This window comes from Dunckerocampus dactyliophorus, chromosome 5, assembly GCF_027744805.1.
Source record: "Dunckerocampus dactyliophorus isolate RoL2022-P2 chromosome 5, RoL_Ddac_1.1, whole genome shotgun sequence".
NCBI lineage: Eukaryota > Metazoa > Chordata > Actinopteri > Syngnathiformes > Syngnathidae > Dunckerocampus > Dunckerocampus dactyliophorus.
The window spans coordinates 20,590,933-20,611,912 of NC_072823.1; the positions used below are offsets into that span (position 1 = coordinate 20,590,933).

At 40.4% G+C, this 20,980-nt stretch overlaps 3 protein-coding genes and 2 non-coding genes across 20 annotated transcripts in view; 3 read left to right on the plus strand and 2 right to left on the minus strand.

The window, feature by feature from the left end:
* The window catches only part of cnot1 (CCR4-NOT transcription complex, subunit 1), a 31,234-nt gene extending 26,161 nt beyond the window's left edge, over window positions 1-5,073 (plus strand). For all 15 annotated transcript variants that reach the window (XM_054776192.1, XM_054776188.1, XM_054776197.1 and 12 more), the window contains exons 41-49: window positions 3-166; window positions 242-359; window positions 433-534; window positions 694-867; window positions 1,318-1,467; window positions 1,551-1,731; window positions 2,624-2,756; window positions 2,837-2,971; window positions 4,168-5,073. In XM_054776192.1, the coding sequence (XP_054632167.1) occupies window positions 3-166; window positions 242-359; window positions 433-534; window positions 694-867; window positions 1,318-1,467; window positions 1,551-1,731; window positions 2,624-2,756; window positions 2,837-2,971; window positions 4,168-4,246 (1,236 nt within the window). In that variant the 3' untranslated portion in view covers window positions 4,247-5,073. The remainder of the gene's footprint in view (window positions 1-2; window positions 167-241; window positions 360-432; window positions 535-693; window positions 868-1,317; window positions 1,468-1,550; window positions 1,732-2,623; window positions 2,757-2,836; window positions 2,972-4,167) is intronic.
* On the minus strand, window positions 3,602-9,830 carry setd6 (SET domain containing 6, protein lysine methyltransferase). 2 transcript variants are annotated; one of them, XM_054776207.1, is made up of 9 exons: window positions 9,810-9,830; window positions 9,107-9,175; window positions 8,272-8,416; window positions 8,065-8,206; window positions 7,067-7,261; window positions 6,860-6,986; window positions 6,605-6,785; window positions 5,822-5,952; window positions 3,602-5,766 (listed from the first exon to the last, which is right to left on the minus strand). In XM_054776207.1, exons 1-9 carry the CDS (start codon window positions 9,813-9,815, stop codon window positions 5,428-5,430), a joined length of 1,335 nt encoding a protein of 444 aa, XP_054632182.1. In that variant the 5' UTR covers window positions 9,816-9,830; the 3' UTR covers window positions 3,602-5,427. The 2 variants fall into 2 exon arrangements, with proteins under 2 accessions (XP_054632182.1, XP_054632180.1); XM_054776205.1 differs by lacking the exon at window positions 9,810-9,830 and adding an exon at window positions 9,652-9,790 and having other exon boundaries at window positions 3,604-5,766; window positions 9,107-9,171.
* Window positions 7,387-7,458, plus strand: trnap-agg (transfer RNA proline (anticodon AGG)). The gene has a single exon. It is a non-coding gene; the product is annotated as a tRNA-Pro (tRNA).
* A 337-nt stretch (window positions 9,831-10,167) lies between the features above and the next one.
* On the plus strand, window positions 10,168-10,239 carry trnap-ugg (transfer RNA proline (anticodon UGG)). Its single transcript has one exon. It is a non-coding gene; the product is annotated as a tRNA-Pro (tRNA).
* Window positions 10,240-13,896: 3,657 nt separating this feature from the next.
* On the minus strand, window positions 13,897-20,446 carry LOC129181115 (galactose-specific lectin nattectin-like). The gene is made up of 5 exons (XM_054775825.1): window positions 20,384-20,446; window positions 20,087-20,191; window positions 15,760-15,894; window positions 14,187-14,298; window positions 13,897-14,045 (listed from the first exon to the last, which is right to left on the minus strand). The coding sequence occupies exons 1-5, from the start codon at window positions 20,444-20,446 to the stop codon at window positions 13,969-13,971; spliced, it is 492 nt and encodes a 163-aa protein (XP_054631800.1). The 3' UTR covers window positions 13,897-13,968.
* Between the last annotated feature and the right edge of the window lie 534 nt (window positions 20,447-20,980).

The window sequence follows — 20,980 nt, forward strand, 5'->3', positions numbered from 1 at the left end:
AGGTGCTGGGTATTGTTGTCGGGGTGTTGATCCAGGACCACGATGTTCGCCAGACAGAATTCCAGCAGCTGCCTTACCACCGCATTTTCATTATGCTGCTGTTGGAGCTGAACGCTCCTGAACACGTCCTGGAGACCATCAACTTCCAGACGCTCACTGCCTTCTGGTAAGACATGCATCTGCCTCATCAGGCGGCTCCCTTCTTGACTGAACCTAACAAAATATTCCCTTTTTCCTCCAGCAATACCTTCCACATCCTGAGACCCACAAAGGCTCCTGGCTTTGTGTACGCCTGGCTTGAACTCATTTCCCATCGCATCTTCATTGCACGCATGCTTGCACACACACCACAACAGAAGGTTTGCATTCAGTGTTTTAAAGACACACAAAGAAGTTAGCTTTTAGCTGATTGTCAATTAATTTGTTTTCTAGGGTTGGCCCATGTACGCACAGTTGCTTATTGATCTCTTCAAGTACCTAGCACCTTTCTTGAGGAACGTAGAGCTCAACAAACCTATGCAAATTCTCTACAAGGTACTTTTTTTTTCTTTTTTTTTTAATCAGTTACTGTACCTTTGCCTTTCTTTCCTTATAATATTCACTTCCTGATTCCACATTATCTATATAGTTGCCATGAGGCTCCTCGCCAAGCCAACTGTCAACATTTCCCATTCTCTTGATGTTCTGTTACAGGGCACACTTAGAGTACTACTTGTCCTGCTGCATGACTTCCCCGAGTTCTTGTGTGATTACCATTATGGCTTCTGTGACGTGATCCCGCCCAACTGCATTCAGCTCCGCAACCTCATCCTGAGTGCCTTTCCGCGCAATATGAGGCTCCCTGACCCTTTCACGCCCAATCTCAAGGTACAAACACTTGCATGCACACACAGTGGATGTAAGCCATATTTGTGAATATACAGTAGGGTCCTCTAAACCAGGGATCCCAGCCGTGGAGACTTTCAGGCAATGCTAATATGCATATTCCTTAGGTTCACATCCTCAACTCAATTCATGCTAGCACACTGTCTGCTACCACACACATCAAACAGCAACATCTTCTCTCTGGAAAAATGAACTCCAGGCTCGTACTAGTGGATGATCCGTCTGTATTGATTTTGTGCTTTTAATTTGATGTTCCTGTCTTGGTTTTACATAATATATAGTAACAACCCACACACATTACCACCCACCATCCCCCATCTGCCGGTGATTTGTGGAATCACAAGCCTGTCCGTGGGTCCACAAAGGTTGGGGACCACTGCTCTAAACCATTGTCCATCAAACTAGCTTCCTATCTTATCACCTCCACTGCAGGTGGACATGCTGAGTGAGATCAACATTGCTCCCCGTATCCTTACCAACTTCACAAGCGTCATGCCTTCCCAGTTCAAGAAGGATCTGGACTCCTATCTCAAAACGCGATCACCGGTCACATTCCTCTCTGAGCTGCGTAGCAATCTACAGGTAGGTTTCATTCATCACGAGAGGTCCTAAGCACTTGTGTTTGAGCTGTTGTGAACATCATATATCTTTTTTCTGTCCTTCAGGTTTCAAATGAGCCGGGGAATCGCTACAACATCCAGCTGATCAATGCTTTAGTGTTGTATGTGGGTACACAGGCTATCGCTCACATCCACAATAAGGGCAGCACCCCCTCCATGAGCACCATCACACACTCTGCACACATGGACATCTTCCAGAACCTGGCTGTGGATCTGGACACTGAAGGTAACTTGTACTAAAATGCTGTCTTTACTTTGAAAATGTGTCTAATGCAGTGGTTCTTAACCTTGTTGGAGGTACCAAACCCCATCAATTTCATATGCCCATTCACCGAACCCTTCATTAGTGAAAAATAAAATATAGTTTTTTAAAAATTTCAATACATATAAAAATACATTTAAAAAAATTCAAGACGTAGGTGTATGTTTGTTTACTGGTGCACAAAATGACAGAGACAGGACGCTGACTCCCATCACGGTCCGTGACACGTGTAATCCATGCTGTACATGTTTGTCCGACCACTTTCTTTTTTTGCTCGACATAGTATGGATTAAAATATTAAGAAGGAAATCACACGACGTGCTAGCACATCAGTGACACGTTGACTACTTGATGGTGCGTTTCATTTGTACTTGGAACTGGGAAGTCGGAGTGAGAGTGACATGATCTCAGAGTTAAAAGCGTTCCAGATGCCAAGTCAGAAAAACTTCACACTATAGCAATATTTTTTATAAATTATTTAATCATTATTTACCATTTTACACACGAGGCAGCCATCATTGATTGTTAACTCAGAGGTGGTGTGGATGCTCTGACTTCCAAGTTGAACATTCCGACTTCAGGGGGCGTTTCAGTCGGGTGTTCCAGCTAGGAACTGGGAAATTCCGACTTTCAAGTACAAATGGAACACACCATGAGTGCGCTAAATTCTTCGCAGCACTGATTGGCCAAGGCAAGCAATGTAATGTGATTATCTGCAGCCAGTGATGGCTAGGCGGGGCGTGTCATCACGAATTGACACGATGGGTCCGGTGTGTCTTAACCTCTGTGGCGGAGGCTCCGCCGTACCCCTGGGACCGACTCACCGAACCCCTAATGTAATCTTTTTTTTTTTTAGGACGTTACCTGTTCTTGAATGCCATCGCCAATCAGCTACGCTACCCAAACAGTCACACTCACTACTTCAGCTGCACCATGCTCTATCTCTTTGCTGAGGCCAACACCGAGGCCATCCAGGAGCAAATCACCAGGTTGGTTGGCGTTGACGTAGCTGTCATTGTTAGCAGAATTACGTTCCAATGCATCTAAACGCCACCGCCTCCGCTTCCAGGGTTCTGTTGGAGAGGCTGATAGTGAACAGGCCTCACCCGTGGGGTCTCCTCATCACCTTCATCGAGCTGATCAAGAATCCAGCCTTCAAGTTTTGGAGCCATGACTTTGTGCACTGTGCCCCAGAAATTGAAAAGTAGGTCCCAAACACTTCTCAGAATGCACCAGCTACAAAGCTACAGTGATACAGTACGTACGTTAGTTTGTATTATGAATTATGGTGGGGAACATGCATCTGAATCACAAAAAATCGTCAGCATTTAAAGATCTTATGACTGACACGTTCTCCGAACCTGCAGATATCTTTACAAGTTATGTATGTTTTTTTAAATAGTTAATCGGAGGTGAAATAGAAATTCAATGGTTGTCCTTTTGAAATTATTGAGGTTTAGTGATAACGTAAATTTTGAATAATTTTTGGTCTTTACCAAAATATGCTCAGTTCCTGCTACACAGATAATATTGACGAAGTACAGGAACTTTGGAAATCCAATATAAATCGTTGCCATACGTGTCTGCTGCAGTCAAGCTTATTAATTAGCATGGGAAGAGCGTTGAACGCCTTCTGTTTTGCTTCTGACACGCCAGATACAACACAAGAAGCTAGTCTATAGTTAAGGGGGCAAATTACTCCATGTGGATGAAATGTTAAGATGATTATGTATTGATATATAAAAGTCATGTGGTGTCCAAATCATTGCGATTGTCACACACATTTCGGTGAGTGCAAGGTTTTATTTGCCACTATTTTTCATTGTTAAACATTGTACAGTTATCTTTTTACATGTTTTTTTTTAGGATGTGGCAGTGATTGAAAAATCAAAGTTTTGAGTGGACCTCAATTTAACGTTTTGACTTGTCAGATTTTTAGTCAGCAGGGATTGAGAACGTGTGATAAATGAAGTGAAGTGGACTCAAGTCAAGCTACCCTTAGCGCTCTTACGCCTCTATTCAGTTAACCGCAGAGTAAAGTGCTGCATACCGCTATTACAACATGGGTTCTGTTGCTGTGTGTTGTGTAATATACTTGTTAATAAATGGAGAGAGCTGTTTTCCTTTGTACTCCGAATTATGCAAGTAAAAAAATTAAGTTATGAGTTTGAAATTTTCAGAAGTAACGGTCTCATTTCCAGCCAACTGCCCCATCCTCTTTGTGGTTTAGCTTAATTAACTAACAAAAAGTGTTATGCTTTTGTTCAGTGTGTCAAAGCGACACCAATGCATTTTTTCCCTTTTTGTGGTTAACTTATTTTTACACTTGAGTGGCACTGAAGAATGTTTAAAGGTGAGATGCATGTCCTGTCTTTTTTTTTTTTTTTTTTTTTTCTCCAGGTTGTTCCAGTCGGTGGCCCAGTGTTGCATGGGACAGAAGCAGGCCCAGCAGGTGATGGAAGGCACGGGTGCCAGCTAGCCTGGCTAGCAGTCAACTTGTAGCCCTCGGGAGAAACGCCAAGGCCTTCACCCACTCCCCCACCACACACACACACAGCCCTCCCCCTTCACTTTTGGCAGCACTGGATAAACTGGCAACTACAGTCGTTTAGACATGTGGACGTAAGGACTACTGCTCCAGGTTCTAAAAGATTTACATTTTTGTTGATCCTGAATTGCGACGGAGAGAATGGAATGAGGAATGCTGTTTAAATACTTTTTTGATGTAAATAATGGAAAAAAGGGAGAGTCGATAAATGGAGGGTGGTGAACATGTCAAATAAAGTGTACACTGACATGTAAAAACATCTGAACATATTTTCACTCTACCAAAGTTGTTTTTGCTTTGCTTCCCTCTCACAAACCTTTTTTTTCCTCACTTTGTTTGCTCTCAAAGGCTGAAAGCTAAATGAATGAAGAAAAAAATTATTTCGCATTTTTGTTTATTTTGTCTTCGAGTGGACACAAAGATGTAGTTTAGTGTCCCCGGGGGAAGGGGGGGTGCGCGTCGTCATGTGCGTGTGTGCACGGAGATGGTTTACTGATGCTCGGTCCATTTGAAAGGTTTCTCTCCCTGGCACTTGTAAAATTGTGCAAAGTGAGAGTGGTTGGCATTGTATTGTGACAGTTTGTACAAAGATCCAAATTGAAGAATAGAAGGACCAATACAGCCCATTTTGTAACATTTTGAATGTTTTGTAAATGTATTGGTCCATGTGTATTTTGTAGTTCTTTCTAGTTTGCCTTTAGTTCTTGCTACTTAATTGCAGTATGCGTACATACAGTTAATAAAGCATTCAAACTGCAGCGCTGTACCTTGTCTTATTTCCTCATAAAGCAGGGGTTTTCAAAGTGGGAGGGGCAGCTTGAGAAAAGTAAAGCAAAACAGCCTGCTAAAACCTAAGATAACTTCAGGTATGTTCAAAGGTGAAATCGATTATATTCCTAAAGTGATAGTAAGCAAAATACACCACAAATTTATGCTCCAGAAAATTAGTCCACAGCCACACTTTCAAATCCCCTCATCTAATTGATGAGTTATCTTTTAATATTGCTTGATTTGTTTTTGCAGCTTCACCATGATAATTTACAGATTTTTTTTTACACCGGAATACCCCAAAAGAACAGTGTATTGGTAAACGTGAAAGTTCCTTTCAGTCTTCATGTCTTTGTGAGCTCCATGACTTTGTACAGGATGCTCTTCTGTCCATAGCGGACTTGCAGTGCATTCTTCTGCCTGCTGGTCAGCCCTGCCAGTGCAGCCTTGTCCTCCATTAGGCGCTGGTCTCTGTCCACACTTCCCTCACGTTCTCCTTCCTTCAGCTCATCACTGTATGATCTCACAGTCAGGCAGGCCGCTTCATGGATGAGCCACTTCCACTTGGTCTTCAACCCGGAGAGCCCCTCATTGGAGAAAGCCTCTTCTTCATCTTCATCTTCTTCCTCCCATCCTTCATTGTCCCTGAAGTCTGAGAACTCCTCCTTGGACATGCACAGCACCTGAACACACCCACATTTAAGCTTACGTGCCACCCAATGTACAATACACACACACCTTCAGCACTGTGTGTAGCTCTGTGTCAGTGAGGCAGCCGTGTTTGCCAAAAACAATTGCTCCTTTCGCCTGCATCATCTCACGCAGCATCTCCCACTTCTTCTTCAGCAGCTGCTGGTCCATGTCTGGATCTTGGGGAAACGAGCAAAAAGATTTATCTTTTGTTTACTACAGAGTGGGCCTATAGTTTCCATACATAGGAAATAGAATCAAGTTGGACAACCATTTTTATATAACGTGCGCTATAAGATTACCATTGAAAACAACATTGTTGAACTTGCATTAGCACTGTGGAAGTTATGATTATAATGGTGTTAGTGATATATTCCCTGAGATGATTTATGTCTTGAATCTTAACCTGATACACTGGCCTTCAAGTGCCATGGAATTCAGATACCCCAAGGGTATCTTGAACATAAAAAAATATACATTATACATTTTCCCATGTATGGAAACTTGTGCCCCATAATCCACAATTTGTCATATTTTTTCTACTAAAAACGCAGTTTGTTTCCTGTTTATTCTTTAAAATCTTTTTTTTTTAATGTTTTTTTAAAGTCTGCATTTTAAAAATATTTTCTTTAGGGGATTCTGCACCATTTAAAAAAAAAAATCAAGTAAAATAAAAATCTCTATACTGTATCTCCAACTGTGGCACCCTTTGCAGTAAACTTGAGTGGTTTCCTGCAGGGAGTCTTTAGTGGGACGAGCTAAGATGTAAACGGCAGCTGGAGAAAGGATGGATACTTGTCTGTTAGTGTTGACACAATGGTCGACTTGAACCTTGAGTGGCGACTTTATGCAGGTTGGCGACTGGGATGTCCACTGTGTCGTTGATGTTGCTAGGATACGCTTCTGTAAAGCCGTACATGTGCAGGAGTTGCCAGTTGGCCATCTGCCCATATGTGTTGAACACCTCCTGGCCTTTCTTTATAGGACACACGCACACCATCTTCAAACTGTCCTGGGAGGACAAGACCATGTAACAAAAAAAAAGCCTTAACTGTCCATATTTTCATATAATAAAAGTGTCTTTACTGGTGTGAACTCCAGATTAGCATTGTGATTGGACACATGGTTGAGCATGTCGGCCATAGGAACCATCATTGGTGGATTGGAGGGCTTCTCTTCCTCATCATCATCATCTTCTTGTGGCTCTTGGAAACTACATGTTTAAAATTTAAAATTTCTGACAAACGGCATAAAAGTTAAACATTTAAACACAGTGTGTTTCTCCTGGCTAACCTGTAGGCCATGACAAAAGCCACCAACTGTGTGTACATGTCCAGCGTGTGTGTGTCAGGTTTCCACAGGTGAGGATGCTTGGCCATGAAGGGCAGGACAACATCCTTGTACTCCCTCTGGATGTTGGTCAGGTCTGTGTCCACAGCCTCTGGAATACCACTTCCCTTCAGCAGATGGTCTCTGTCCTCCTTTGACCTAAATGTGGAGCATTAACAGTGGTGGCCACGAGGGGCGCTGTTGGACTCAAATGAAGACTACAAGACTGCCACATCATCAGTTTGTGGCCTGACTTTGACAAGTTATCATTGAAGTGGTATGTCGGCTCGTTGGTCTAGGGGTATGATTCTCGCTTAGGGTGCGAGAGGTCCCGGGTTCAAATCCCGGACGAGCCCTAGTTTTACTTTTGTACTACAAAAAAAATTACATTTCTTAAAATATCAGTAACACACCAAAGTTTTGTGTGATCACTAATCTAGACGCCAGGTTTCAATCAAGCACAGTATGAAGTTGGAATCAAAAATGAGTAGGTGAGAAGAAAAGATATAAAAAGGAGGCAGTAAGATTTTTGCAGTGTCACCTTGCCTGTGTCCAACCTCACTGTTTTTTGCATTTTACAGTGACTAACTTGTTTGAACACTTGCAGGGCTAGTAAGAATGTTTAAAAAAGTGACATCTGCAGTTTGATGGCTTTATGTCTTTGTTATTCATTAGTAATGACGGCATCTTGTTATTTTATTTTGCGTATTTTACGCCTTAATAGCAGCAGTGTTTAACTTATTTTTACACTTGTATGGCAAGTAAGAACGTTAAAAAAACTGGCATCCGCAATGTCTTTGTCATTAATTAGTGAGATGAAATGTTGGATCACTTATTTTTACGTTTGCATGACAAGTAATAATATTTTTAGAAAATGTGTCCATCTGCAACATCTTTGTCATTCATCAGTGAGATGATTGTCAAACTGTAAGTTGCCAACAGAGCACAGGGTTGCTTCTTACCAGAACATAGGATGATCTAGAGTCTTAAAGTCAGTCCAGAGCGACAGGTAAGGTCTCCAGTGAGATTGTGGTGACGTATACTCATACAGCAGAGCCAGAAGGAGGGGCACCCAGCCTGACGAGCTCTCCAGGGACCCCTTCTCTGTAAGGAGAACTGGTATGAGGCTTTCCTATTCTCATGTTGCAGACTTCATATTTGACAATCACCTCGCTCAAGCAGGTCAAAGACTTTTGTCGTCCCTTGGTGAAGAAGAGCCGACCTGGGAATGGTGAATAAGACCTCCCCTTCCTCAATGTGGTCCTTAGCAAACATCCCATAGTCTGCCACTGCGCCTTCTTTACTCACATAGACCTACAGAGAGAAGCATGCATCATCACAATCCAAGACCCCCTCAATCAGGTGGGTCAAACTTGTGAGTTTTGGTTAGCCTCTAACTACCAACTATTTATTGTCATATTTTTTTATCAGTTCTGCTAACAAATTAGAGGGTAAATGAAATTGTTGGATGTTGATTGTTATATTTTTTTTTATTTTTACTATCATTAGTTATTCAGTGTATTTATATCACAGTTCAGATTTTGTTGTATTTATTTATAAGTTGCACATATACAGTAAATTGGGTGACACTTTATCTTAAAAATGACTGGCAACGGTAAAAACAATGCCATTTAATTTCTTTTGCAAGCTATGGGATGGGGGGTGCCATGTAAAATCTCGCCTAAGGCACCCACTTCTTCTTCTCTACTTTTTAGTGGTGAATTGCAAACACTCAAGTTAGTCCATCCTTTTGCTAAGTAGCCAAGATTCGACTATTGAGGGTTGTTCAGATCCATCACCATTTTGGGCTTTTTGAGTGCAACACCTGAGTACTGACGGCACACTTCATTTCAAGTGTAAGTACGGAAGTGCACAAATTGAGACACAGCCTGTGCCTTTGGGCTTTCGTGGAACAGATGTGGCCCGCAGGCCTGGAGTTTGACCCCTGTGACTTTTTTTTTTTTACAGTATACTGTAAAAAAGTCCCAGATTGGGACAACCTACCTTACTGCTGAGTACCAATCCAACACGGTCACACCACTGTAGGAAGTTCTGTAGGGGAACATCATCTACCTGCATAGTAAGAAAGGCATTTTGACCAAAAATATTATTGTAAACAAAGTATTATGTGGCATAGCGTTAGACAGTCAAATATAACATTTAGCGACCCCTCATTGTGTTTTATTAATAATTTAGTTTTTTAACCGTCAGAATTGAACATTAAAGGGTTTTAGTATGCAGGTTCTAACGTTATGTTAACTCTTGGTACAATAAAGTTTTATGAAAAACATTGCACGAGGAAGAAAGTGAAGATATTCCACATATAGGCCGCGCTACGTTACAGTCAAACGTATGTAAATAGGTAAATGCAGTCCAATGTGTTTATCGCCATGGTATACAAAAGCCAGGTGACCTGCCACAACCCGGTGTTATCCTAATAAAGTTAGAATAGCTCGTAGGACTATTACTACAGTCACAGCTAGCCGATAGCTACATGATCCATACGTCACACCGCCGTTGTTTTGGAACGAAAGTGATTAGAATTGAACCTTCCTTTGGTCGTTTGGCTTCTGATGCCATTCTCAAATTGAAATAAATCCCGGTAGCTGCCAAAATGGGTTTTTAATTTGGCTTCACAGTTCAGATGACAAACTGCATGGCTGAGCAGCGCCAGCATTTGGATTTGATGTATATATTTTATGCTGACCCTCATTGCGGACTTATAGGCAGCCAGTCAACGTACAGGAGTTCAATAAGATATATACAACCGGCGGTATTAATACTGGCCTCTCTAATACTGAAAAACAAAACTAAGACGTGATATTAAACATTACACATTCAAGTAGTTGTCAACAGCAGACTGAACTGGTGTTTAAATGGAACTAAATGAACCCTGATGCCTGGCTTGTAGGCAGCCGTCCAGCTTTTAAGCTGCAAAGAAAGACTACTTACATTCTATATTTAATGTACATTTCATCGTGTTGATATACATATAGTAGCTAGCTAATTTGTCTACATGCCAAATATTTTCCATTAAAATTCTAAACATCCCAAATAGGGCTAAGGGCTCGTTGGTCTAGGGGTATGATTCTCGCTTTGGGTGCGAGAGGTCCCGGGTTCAAATCCCGGACGAGCCCCTTTTTTTTTTTTTTTTTTTTTTAAATGTAATGTAAATTTGTGTTTGTTGTCTTGTCTCACTTTTCTCCCTAAACAATCATAAATTGACACACATCACCTGACCTGTAAGTATGGATACGGCGCATTTGTATTTTTAACATACTGCCACCAATCAGCGTGGAGGATGTTCAATATTTTTAACATGTACCCAATCATAGGGGGTATTTTGCAAAAGTGGCTCAACCAACCCAGGCTTTGTTCTCAAGATGCAACTCAACAAAATCGACATTCCCCAAACAAAATTGAACGGTACTTAGACGGTGGTTATCAACTTACTTTGTTTTTGGCTTTGTGTTCATGTTAAAAGGGGCCGTTTGACATCATATTAATCTACTTCCATTCAAAAATGTAACCGGAAAAACCCCAGCCACTTCCACCTCTCTTGCTCACCATCATGGCAGATTTTCTGCTCCACGGCGTACTACATACACTCTGTGTAGTACTACAGTCAACCATTCCCACCTATGGACAATTTAGAGTCGGCAATTAATCGAACATGCATGTTTTTGGAATGTGGGAGGAAACCAGAGTACCCAGAGAAAACTAACACACTCCACACAGAGATTTGAACCCAGGTGAACGATCCACACTGCTGGTGTTGTGGCTGCACATGAGATCATGAGGTGGATGAAGCAGTTCACAGATGGAGAATACATGAAAGAATCGTTCATAAAAATATCTCCAAATAAAAAATTGTGTTAAAGTTGGCTACGTCTTGTTTTAGTTTTACGCAAACATGGGAACAACTTAAAAAGGTCTACGTAGCTCAGTGTTTGAATTATTTCAAAGTAGGCCTACACATGAACTCCGCACTTTTGTTAGTTGAATTCTGTTGTTGTAAAGATTAAAACTTGAAAAAGTTTGTCTAATGTCTGTTGTCTGTGTAATGTTTTGCAGCTCCAGGCTATTTCCACAGCAAATGATTTCACAGGATGCAGTTAAAGTTAACATCAAAGCAATCAAATAAAACCATAATGCCTGTCAGGTTTTTGTATCCTTTCTATTCCAATATCCAGGATTAAATCATCAATCAAGAAGTCCAAACCTTATACATGATTAATGTTATCATCACTATACCGCAATAATTTCACCTTTCACCATTTCACCTGCGACTAACAATTTAGTAACAAATAACTAACCAGTGTATGATCGAGGAGTGAATGAACAATATATGAAGATGCGAGCGTCTTCGTCACACACATGAACGCGCAGGCGACAGTGCGCAGGGGTACGGCGGGAGACAGATATAACGCCAAGCGTTTTGTGAGGTCTGATTTTTTTTGCATTTTTGTGATGCAAGTGTATTACTCTTTTGAACGCATATTGTTTTGAGAAGCCAAACTCTTTACTTAACTGTCCCCAGCAACTAAGTGGAACTACCTTCTTCATCACGGATATCTGATGGGGATGTCATACATGTTCCGTACTATCCCTTTAAGCCGTGGGAAGGCAGCACTCCAGTGCCAGATTGTTCTCAGCTCTTCGCCTGCAACCTGCGCTAAACCTTCCTTCCACCTCTCGTGCTTTTGCCTCGTTTGTACCTACTGTGGAGTAGTGAGTTTTTTCTGTTGTTCAGCCTTACTAGCTGTTACCTCGCACGTTACCTGCTAAGTGTAGTCCTCCCTGGTTTTCGGCAGCGCTTTATGTTCCTTTCCTGAGTATAGTGTTTTTCCTCCTGCAGCACGTTTTGCTGGCAGTGACTTTTTGTTGCACTTTTGTGGCTTGCTTTTTTTTGTTCTGGACTCTCGTATTTTTGCATTGGTCTACTTGTTACCTCTGGTGAGGACACCTTTTGTGATTAAAGACTCTTTTGTTATACTGACCGTGTGTGTGTGTGTGTGTGTGTGTGTGTGTGTGTTTCCACTCTGCATCTTGGGGTTCAAACTGACACCCACGCCAGTGCGTAACAATATAAAATCTAATCCATTATTATTCATTTCAAAACATACATAGAATAGAATGTGAAAGTCTACAGTGCTAGCCATCGAGCCAAAAGCCCGAGCTGTCAACTGAATGTCCAGCACGACTCTTAAGGTGTCAGGTAGTGAGGCTTACCAACGTATTTATACACAACAGCACCAGCTGGCATCTGTGACACAAAGATAAGGGAGTGTCCATCTTAGCTGCATAGCTGCGTATTCACTTCTTATTTTCAAAGTCAACACTGGGCAGAGACTTTGCTGTCCAAAAGGGGGCTAGCGTTTCAGGGCTCTGTGCCTCTAAGTCGCCCCGAGCCCGGCACCGCTTCAGTAGATAGGATGGTGAGTTATAGAAGGCAGGTGTTGAGAAAGTTTTTTTGTGCTTTAACCTTTTGCGGTGGTAGACCCAATCATGGTGTGTTCAGTGAAGCAAGGCTGGTGGCAGCGTGGTTGTGTGTGAACATGACATTTGTGTTGGACAATTTAGCAGCTAAGCAGCGTCGATTATTGCGCAAGAAGGCTGAGTTGTTTGCTGTTGCGAACCAGAATGGTATTCCTGTCTCATTCAAGAGCTAAGAGCAGTGGTGATATGCGGCTTGAACAAGCGCGGTGTATTCGGTGTATTACGGGGGGATAATGTTGTGGCCATATCAGGGGTCTGCACCTCACATACAGTACGTGTGTACGCTCCTGATCAAAATTTTATTCAAAACCATTTGAAAAATTGCAAGAATTTACAAGGAGGTTCAAAGCGAGAGCTTCAAACTGCCAAAAGAAGAAATGGGAGTGATACCAAAAAGACTTTTGGAGGAAGCAATTTATTGCAAACGAGCGTTAAAGTGAAATAGGCTGTTCAGCAACTGATCAAAAGTTTAACACCACAGCTCAGAAAAACCTCAAACCTCCCTAAAATAGAAATAAAATGTTCTTATTGCTGCTCCAGGTGGTGAAGATGGCTTCACGGACAGCATCCACTGCCCATTTTTGTAAACGTCCTTTGCCATCCATCCCCAAATGTTCTCAGTTGGATTTAGATCAGGGAAACAGGACGGTCCAAAAGTGTGAGGTTAGTCTTCTGGAAGAAGTCCTTTGTCAGGCGGGAATTGTGAGCGTTGTCCTGTTGAAAACCCTAGTCTTATCTGGAAGCTAAAGAAGCTCTACTTGGTGGAAGATGTCATTATATGCGACAATTCAAGAATGCTATTTTACACGCACAGCTGGTGCCTGAGGCATATCAACAGCGTTTCCGTAATGTGAGGATATTGCCTGTCGTCATATGTTGACAAAAACAGATGATTTGGGAACTGTGCCTGAGGTAGAGGAGGAATTTAAAAATTACCTCCCGGAGCGCAGTTTAACAGTTTATTTGAATGAGCACAAGTTTGCACAAGTGAGCACAAGTTTTCCATTTTGCAAAACAAGCAGCAACGCTTGCCGACAAGTTCACGCTTACGCATAAAATGTTCTTTTGTAACGCATGACATCGTTCCAAATGTGAATTCTCCAAAATCGGAACCCCGGCTACATGGTGGCACTATGTCACGAGCATGTTTCTCCTGCCATATGTGTCCCGCCCTTTATTTACAATTCACCTTTGTGAAGCCTGGAAGCAAAAACATTAGAACGCGGTTGCCCCACAGCCAAAAGGGGCGGCCCTAGTGCATGCAAATATGAATATGTATGCAATGTGAAATGGTAGAAAGACATTGGCTAAGAAGGGTAACCTAGACAGTGGAAAACACTGCTCTAGAAGATATCATATATATCTAATTAATTGTGATATTTCAAATCTCTGGCACAAATTAAAGGTCTTATCTGCCGGCATCGGATATCGTTCCAGTTATCAACTGTAAGAAAACACAAAAAAGCGTTTATTGTAGTAAACCAAGGCTGAATTCTCTCCAGGTTGGATTGACTGGAGCACATGTCAACAGACACCAATGGAATTTACTAGTAAATGTGACAAAGTAAAGAAGCTGTGTTCATACCGTTGTTGAAGTTGACCACTGCACAGTCTTGGTTTCCGTTGTTGTTTGGGCGGCCAGTTTCCCAGTCAGTGAAATCTACCTGTGAGCCATCAGTCCAAATATAGTTTCCCTCCTAGAAGACACACTTATATTTTAATGACAATAATTCTGATTTGGCATTGGTAGTCCTGCTGTGTATAGGAGGAATAACGTTTGCTGCTCAGTGTTAATCGTTTATACAATCCCTCGTTTATCACCCTTAATTGGTTCCAGACCCGACCGTGATAAATGAGCTGCTGCGAAGTAGGATTCCTTATATATAAATGCAATATTTTTGTAGTTAGAGAACAAAAAAAACCTGTATACCATCTTCTGAATGCAGTTTTTACATTATTAGAGCTCTCTAGACATAAACTAACACCCCCATAGTCACTTTTGCACACTGGTATTACCCAATATAGTAGAGTAAATAAGCCATTTAAGACATAAACAGGACTCATGTTCATGGGAGTTGCTATAAATGTGTTCCCTAGGGAAGCAGGGTGAGCAGAGGACAGGAAGTGATGTCAGGGGTTTAGAGTTGAGTTTCATCTCGCCGTGGGTTATGGCTGCAACAGTAGCCCATGTTTTTATTAGGGTCTTTTATTAGGGATTATTGTGTCTGTTGTGAGATCATTCAAACTTGCAATAAAAGCCTGTTGGCTTATGGCGATCAAGTCTGGTCCATGTGTGTCTCACCGAACACTACAGTAACATTAGTGACACCTACTTACCAGTGTGGACTACTACATATCATCACAATGTCTTTGAATGCGTCTTTTGAATGCCTTATATTTGTATTATACTTCATTTAGACATTTTTATGCTTGAAAATATTTAATTTAGGCAAATAATATGTAACATTAGCTTAAATCTGCATATTTTTGACTAATAATAGGCTGTATTCAACCATGAACAGCATGATTTATTCATTCATATATTTTAGAAAAACCGTGATAGAGTGAAGCTGTGAAATTTGAACCACAAAATAGCAAGGGACAACTGTACATTTTCTATACAGCAAAAAGGCCGTCTTGACCTGAATATAAGACAACTCCACCTTTTCAAGACTCATTTTTTTGGGGGAAAAAAAAAAGTAAGCCCAAAAAAATATATATTAAAAAAAACATCATCTGTGAAATAACTGATAGATTACAATAAAACGGCAGTCCAATGAAGTTAGGCACCAGCGCAGTACGTCAGAATAGTCTGATGCAACTATAGCCCAGTCAAGTTCCTGTAACTGCTTCTCTCTGTGGCTACCGTATTTCCAAAATCATTTCTGACATTCGCACAGTCAGTTACATCGTATTTCTTATCTGCTCGACAGGTCACTGGTGTATCTGTGTGAGACAAGAAGAAAACACGCTCGCAGAGAAGTTGTTTGGTGCCACCTATTTTCTCTTGGGATTAAATATCATATTGGGGTCAATATGGTACTTCAAGACTTGTTTTCTAAGCACAAGCTATAGTTGCATCAAAACCTTTGTTGGTAAATATGCTCCATCATACCTGCGACCCGCAGAAGATGGATGGATGGAATGAAATATTTTACCTGTATTGAGTCACTGAATCCAATCCAGGTGTGTCTGGTAAAGCCAGTTCCTTCGAAAATCAATTGTCTAATTACTTCATTTTCCAGATTACTGTGAATGGAGGCCAGGTTCCCACCAAGAATATTGCAGATGGTCTGATGAGCACAAAAAATGAAAACAACATTGGAACATGTTTTTATTTCTTGTCCTAAGGGTATAGCTTAGACCAGGGGTGTCCAAACTTTTTCCGGCGAGGGCCACACACTGAAAAATGAAAGGATGCAAGGGCCACTTATTATTTCGTAAACCAACACACTGAGATATGCTAAGAAGCTATATGTAGCTCAAGAAAAAAACTGTATTTCACCTTTGTAATATAGCTGTAATATAGGTGGAATGCTACTAAAGATGACCCTTTTTCCATAATAATATGAGTTTATTCTTGTAAAATTGGGACTTCTGTTCTTCATTCGATTGTGACGGATATTTTGACTTCCTTCCTGTAAAATTACAGCTGTTTTTTTCCATTTCTGCTGATTTTTAAAATTTTCCAACTATTTCATTTCAGCTTGTACATTTTCTTGTCGTAATTATAACTTGATATCTTTTAAAACAATAATGTATTTTTTATTTTTTTCAACTTTGTTACGAAAAGGATATTTGTCCTTATTTTACAAGTTTATTCTCATAAAATTGCAATTTTTCAAACTAGAAAACTAGTTTATCCTCTTAAAATTTTTGACTTTACTCTGGTAAAATTTCTGCTGTTGACTTTTTTTGGATAGTTTTCCAAATATTTCAACTTTTTTCTCCTGATATTTGGACTTTATTATGGTTTATTATTATTATTTTATTTATTTATTATTATTTTATGTATTTATTGTTATACATTTCCAAAAAGTTATATGTTATAAGTTTCCAAAAATTGCAACTTTATTTAATGTTTTTGACTTAAAAAAAACCCCAACTTTTTCCTTTTATATTTCAACATCATGCTACTAAAATGACCTCATAAAATTGTAATTTTTCAAACTAGAAAACTAGTTTTTCCTCTTAAAATTTTTGACTTTACTCTGGTAAAATTTCTGCTGTTGATTTTTTTTGTATAGTTTTCCAAATATTTCAACTTTTTTCTCCTGATATTTTGACTTTATTATGGTTTATTATTATTATTTTATTTATTTATTATTATTTTATGTATTTATTGTTATACATTTCCAAAAAGTTATATGTTATAAGTTTCCAAAAATTGCAACTTTATTTAATGGTTTGACTTAAAAAAACCCAAACTTTTTCCTTTTATAGTTCAACATCATTCTACTAAAATGACATTTTTCCTCCTACTGTTACTTTATTCTTGAGAAATTATGACTTTTTTTCTTGCTAGATTACAACTCTTCTCTTAATATTTTGTCTTTTGATTGATTTTTCCATTTTTGCTGCTGTTGTTTTTTTTTTTTTTAAGTTTCCTTGTTAAATTACATTTTTAGAATGTGCGGCGGGGGATAAAATCACAGCCACGGGCCGCAAATGGGGGTATTTTGCTAAAGTGTCTCAGCCAAACCAGGCTTTGTGCCCATAATGCAGCTCAGCAAAACCTAGATTACCCAAACAGAACTAAATGGTACTGCAACAGTGGTTATCAACTTACTTTGTCAAGTCCGGTTCTCGGCTTTGAGCTCGATGCGCGTTAAAAGGGGGCGTTTGAAGTCATATTATTCTACAGCCGCGCAAAAATGACGCGATCCCAGCCGGTGTATTTTACACGAGAGGAGCAACTAATGATTATGGAGCGTTATGAGGAGTTCAAAAAGATCATCATTGCCAAAAAGCAACACTCTTGCCGCCAGCAGAGCGAGGAAGGACATCTTTTCGTTTTTGAATGATGTCTATATTGTTTTCATATTTTACTGATCTCAATAATATAATTTGTGCGTGTTTGTGTGTGTTTTATTGAAAGTGAGGCTGAGTGTGCGTAAGCTATTTTTTTCTACTGTGTCGGGATGATCTACTGCAGGGGTCACCAACGTTTTTCCTTGTGAGAGCTACTTTTACAAAATGAAAATGGCCAAGAGCTACTCATTTTTGTAACATTTATTTTCAGAGCTTATTTTAAACCCAAACAAAGCGAATATGCTTGTTTTACCAGAACATTAACAAAATGCTGGTGTCCACAACTCACACTTTGTATTTCAGAATGCATTTCTTTCTACTGTTCTTTCATTATTAACTGATAACCTGAATGAAAAGCAGGCTTGCGGGCACCTCATGTGGTCGTGGGGGGCTACATGGTGCCCGCGGGCACCACGTTGGTGACCCCTGATCTACTGTCTCTGTACAATGACAATAAAGACATTTTTGACAGCTAGTGACGCACGCTGCCTTATACGTAAATCACTAATCCGTTTGTTCATGGCCATATCAAAGTGAAATCATTAATTTTACTCATTATCTGTGACAAATAAGTACTAGGACCTAGTACTTACCTAGTACCTACTACTCAGGAGCTGTCACATGACATGCGTCAAAAATGCTTGGCTGGCGCTGTCATTCACTCCCCCTACAGCTAGATGGCACACTGACCAAGTAAGCCTGTTTGAGTGACGTCAAACGAGCGACGAGAGAATCTTTGGTGTGACATCATTTGTGTTGTAAACAATTTCCGTCAAGTTACCTCTTGAAATGGCAGGGAAAAAAAGCACAGCCAAACGAAAATATGAAGAACACAGGACGTTTTTGCCAGAGTGGGAGAGTCTAGAGAGTTTATATTTTTTTGTTGAACGTAATGGCAAGCCGATCTGCCTTATATGTCACGCAGCATTAGCGCATTTCAAAGCTTCAAATCTTCAGCGTCACTTCAGCTCACTCCACCCTAACATCGAACAGGAATTTCCAAAAGGGACTGAACTTCGCAAGAACAAGTTGGTCGCTTTGAAAAGCCAGTTTTTCCAAAAATTTACGAAACACTCGGAGACCGTAACGCTTGCAGCATATCAGCTGGCTTGGAACATAGCACGGGCTAAAAAGCCATACAACGAAGGGGACTTCATTAAAAAATGCCTCATTGACGCCTTTGAAATCTTGGCTCCTGGAGACGACAAACTAAAACGGAGCGTATCAGACGTTCAACTGTCCCGCCACAGTGTTAAACGCAGAATATCGGATATTAATACAGCTGTTGAATCACAGTTGCACTCTGACCTTCAAGCATGTGAGTATTTTAGTGTGGCATTGAAAATTATTCTATTATTTTTTGTGGACTTGCTTGAACTGAGAGTTTGTGTGTGTGTGTGTGTGTGAGACAGTGCACACAATGTTGACTGTTTACAAAAAATACTGCTATTATCATGTTGGTGTGGTTATTTTGATTAGATCTGGCTGAGCAGAGGTCTGTGTATGCGTGCATACATGATTAAAAGATGATGTTCATGTGTACCCATGTGTATGATGTGGCTCTTTGCAGTAACACAGAAAAAAAAGTGGCTCTTAGTCTCTGACTAGTTGGCCACCCCTGTACTAGGTGGACTGATGAGTGACATCAGTCTGCTCATGAGACACGCTGTTCCTTGTGGTGACCACTGGTTAGCGGTGTTGACCTGTTTTGTGGCTACTTTTCTACTTTTTGTAACTTTGATTAAAATATTAAAAAAAAGAGTTTCATTGCAGTTGATTGATGCCTCAAAGCGCTTATTCCTCCAGGAAATATTGTGATATAAAAACACCAATAGGTTGAGTACTCACACAAGCACTGATGTGACATACACATCTGCTAATGTTGGCCAAATTCATATTTCATATTGCATTTTATTCCTAAAATGTGAGCATATCAAGTGAATTCCCTCGGCTTAAAATCTATTTTGCTTATAGATGGATCATTTCATCAGGTAATGCTCGCGGATCAGCACGATCTCGAAAAAATCGCTCCGGTCGTAGTGCCGCTCGAATTGTTCTTGCTCCCAGGTCCACCGGGTTCTCAATACATGATGACGCCCTCTCGGAATGAGTTAAACAGTGAAACAGTGGCGCGTTCATAGCCGATTTTAAGCTCGGGACCAGGTTATGAGTTCAGCCTAAGTCACCACGGTGATTCAGCCGCTTTAAAAGAGAGTTACAGTCGCTGAACAGGCAAGTCCGGCTTTCCACTCAACACACCTAGCGAACCCACTAACCTTGCTTTGCAGAATACCCCTTATAGAAATAACCCTTCCACATGATTTCTCATAACATCCCTAAAAATGCCACTCTTGACAATACAATAGACCAACTTTCTCATATATTAATGTATGTTCTACCACTTACTCCCCAGCTTAGTGTGATTCTATAGTCAGAGTGAAATTCTTCCCGTACCTCTGCGGTAGCAAAGTTAACGTCCACATTTTGGAAGATGAAACAGCGATCGTCCAACTGAGTCCAGCCCACAGGACAGCGACCTGTCTTCAATGGAAAAGGACACTGTAGAGAAGAAAAGAACATTGTTGACATGCTGGTAAACACTAATCAGTTACAGGTGACAGTGCATATTTGTAAGTGCTTCTTGCAAATTCGGAATTGACACATGGTAGTAGCATGAGATCCTGTAATGGGGAAAAAAACCAAGAAAAGGTCCAAGCTATATATATATTATAAAAAAATGTATATACTTACACTTCCTGCCAGCAGCCCACTGATGCCACACAGCAGAAACAACAAACGAGGAGCAAATGCCATCTAGGTTGCACAATTTAGCAAATAAATGCTGAATAATTTTCAGTGCAGCTTAAATTAAATCAAGGTATATAAACACATATATTTTTTAAAAATTAGATCTGAAATCTGTGCAATGTTACCTTTTGCTGTTCTGATGTCTGATGATGAGATGATGCACTGAAGCAGCAAAGAGCAACCTCTATAAGGAATAACGACGTGCTGATGTAACAGGGCAGTTCCTCTCAGTCAACAAAGAAAGCATGTAGTGATTTTAATTAACATTTTAATTGTGGATAATTATTGGATGTTTAACCCCATAACATTCTGAGGATCCGTCAGTTGTTTAAAGGCGGTGGTTTAAAACGCCCTCTACAGTATTTGCATTCCAAGCAGTGTTTTAACCAGTATGTCGTTGACACATCACTGCATGCATTTAACTGGAACAACAGAAGAAACCAAAAAAAAATACATAAAAAATAGATAATACAGGCCGCACGGTGGCCCAGTGGTTAGCATGTTTGTCACACAGTCAGGAGATTGGGAAGATAGTAAAAA

What these genes read in the sequence shown, in the direction of transcription:
- LOC129181115 (XM_054775825.1), bottom strand. Translation starts at nt 20,446, where the DNA reads ATGGCATTTGCTCCTCGTTTGTTGTTTCTGCTGTGTGGCATCAGTGGG. An exon ending in TTAACTTTGCTACCGCAGAG is followed by an intron (nt 15,895 to 20,086) that starts GTACGGGAAGAA and finishes TGTGCTCATCAG; the next exon opens with ACCATCTGCAATATTCTTGG. An exon ending in AGTGGTCAACTTCAACAACG is followed by an intron (nt 14,046 to 14,186) that starts GTATGAACACAG and finishes GTTTTCTTACAG; the next exon opens with TTGATAACTGGAACGATATC.
- setd6 (XM_054776205.1), bottom strand. Translation starts at nt 9,682, where the DNA reads ATGGCATCAGAAGCCAAACGACCAAAGGAAG. An exon ending in GATTGGTACTCAGCAGTAAG is followed by an intron (nt 8,417 to 9,106) that starts GTAGGTTGTCCC and finishes TTCTCTCTGTAG; the next exon opens with GTCTATGTGAGTAAAGAAGG. An exon ending in CTAGATCATCCTATGTTCTG is followed by an intron (nt 7,262 to 8,064) that starts GTAAGAAGCAAC and finishes CTCCACATTTAG; the next exon opens with GTCAAAGGAGGACAGAGACC.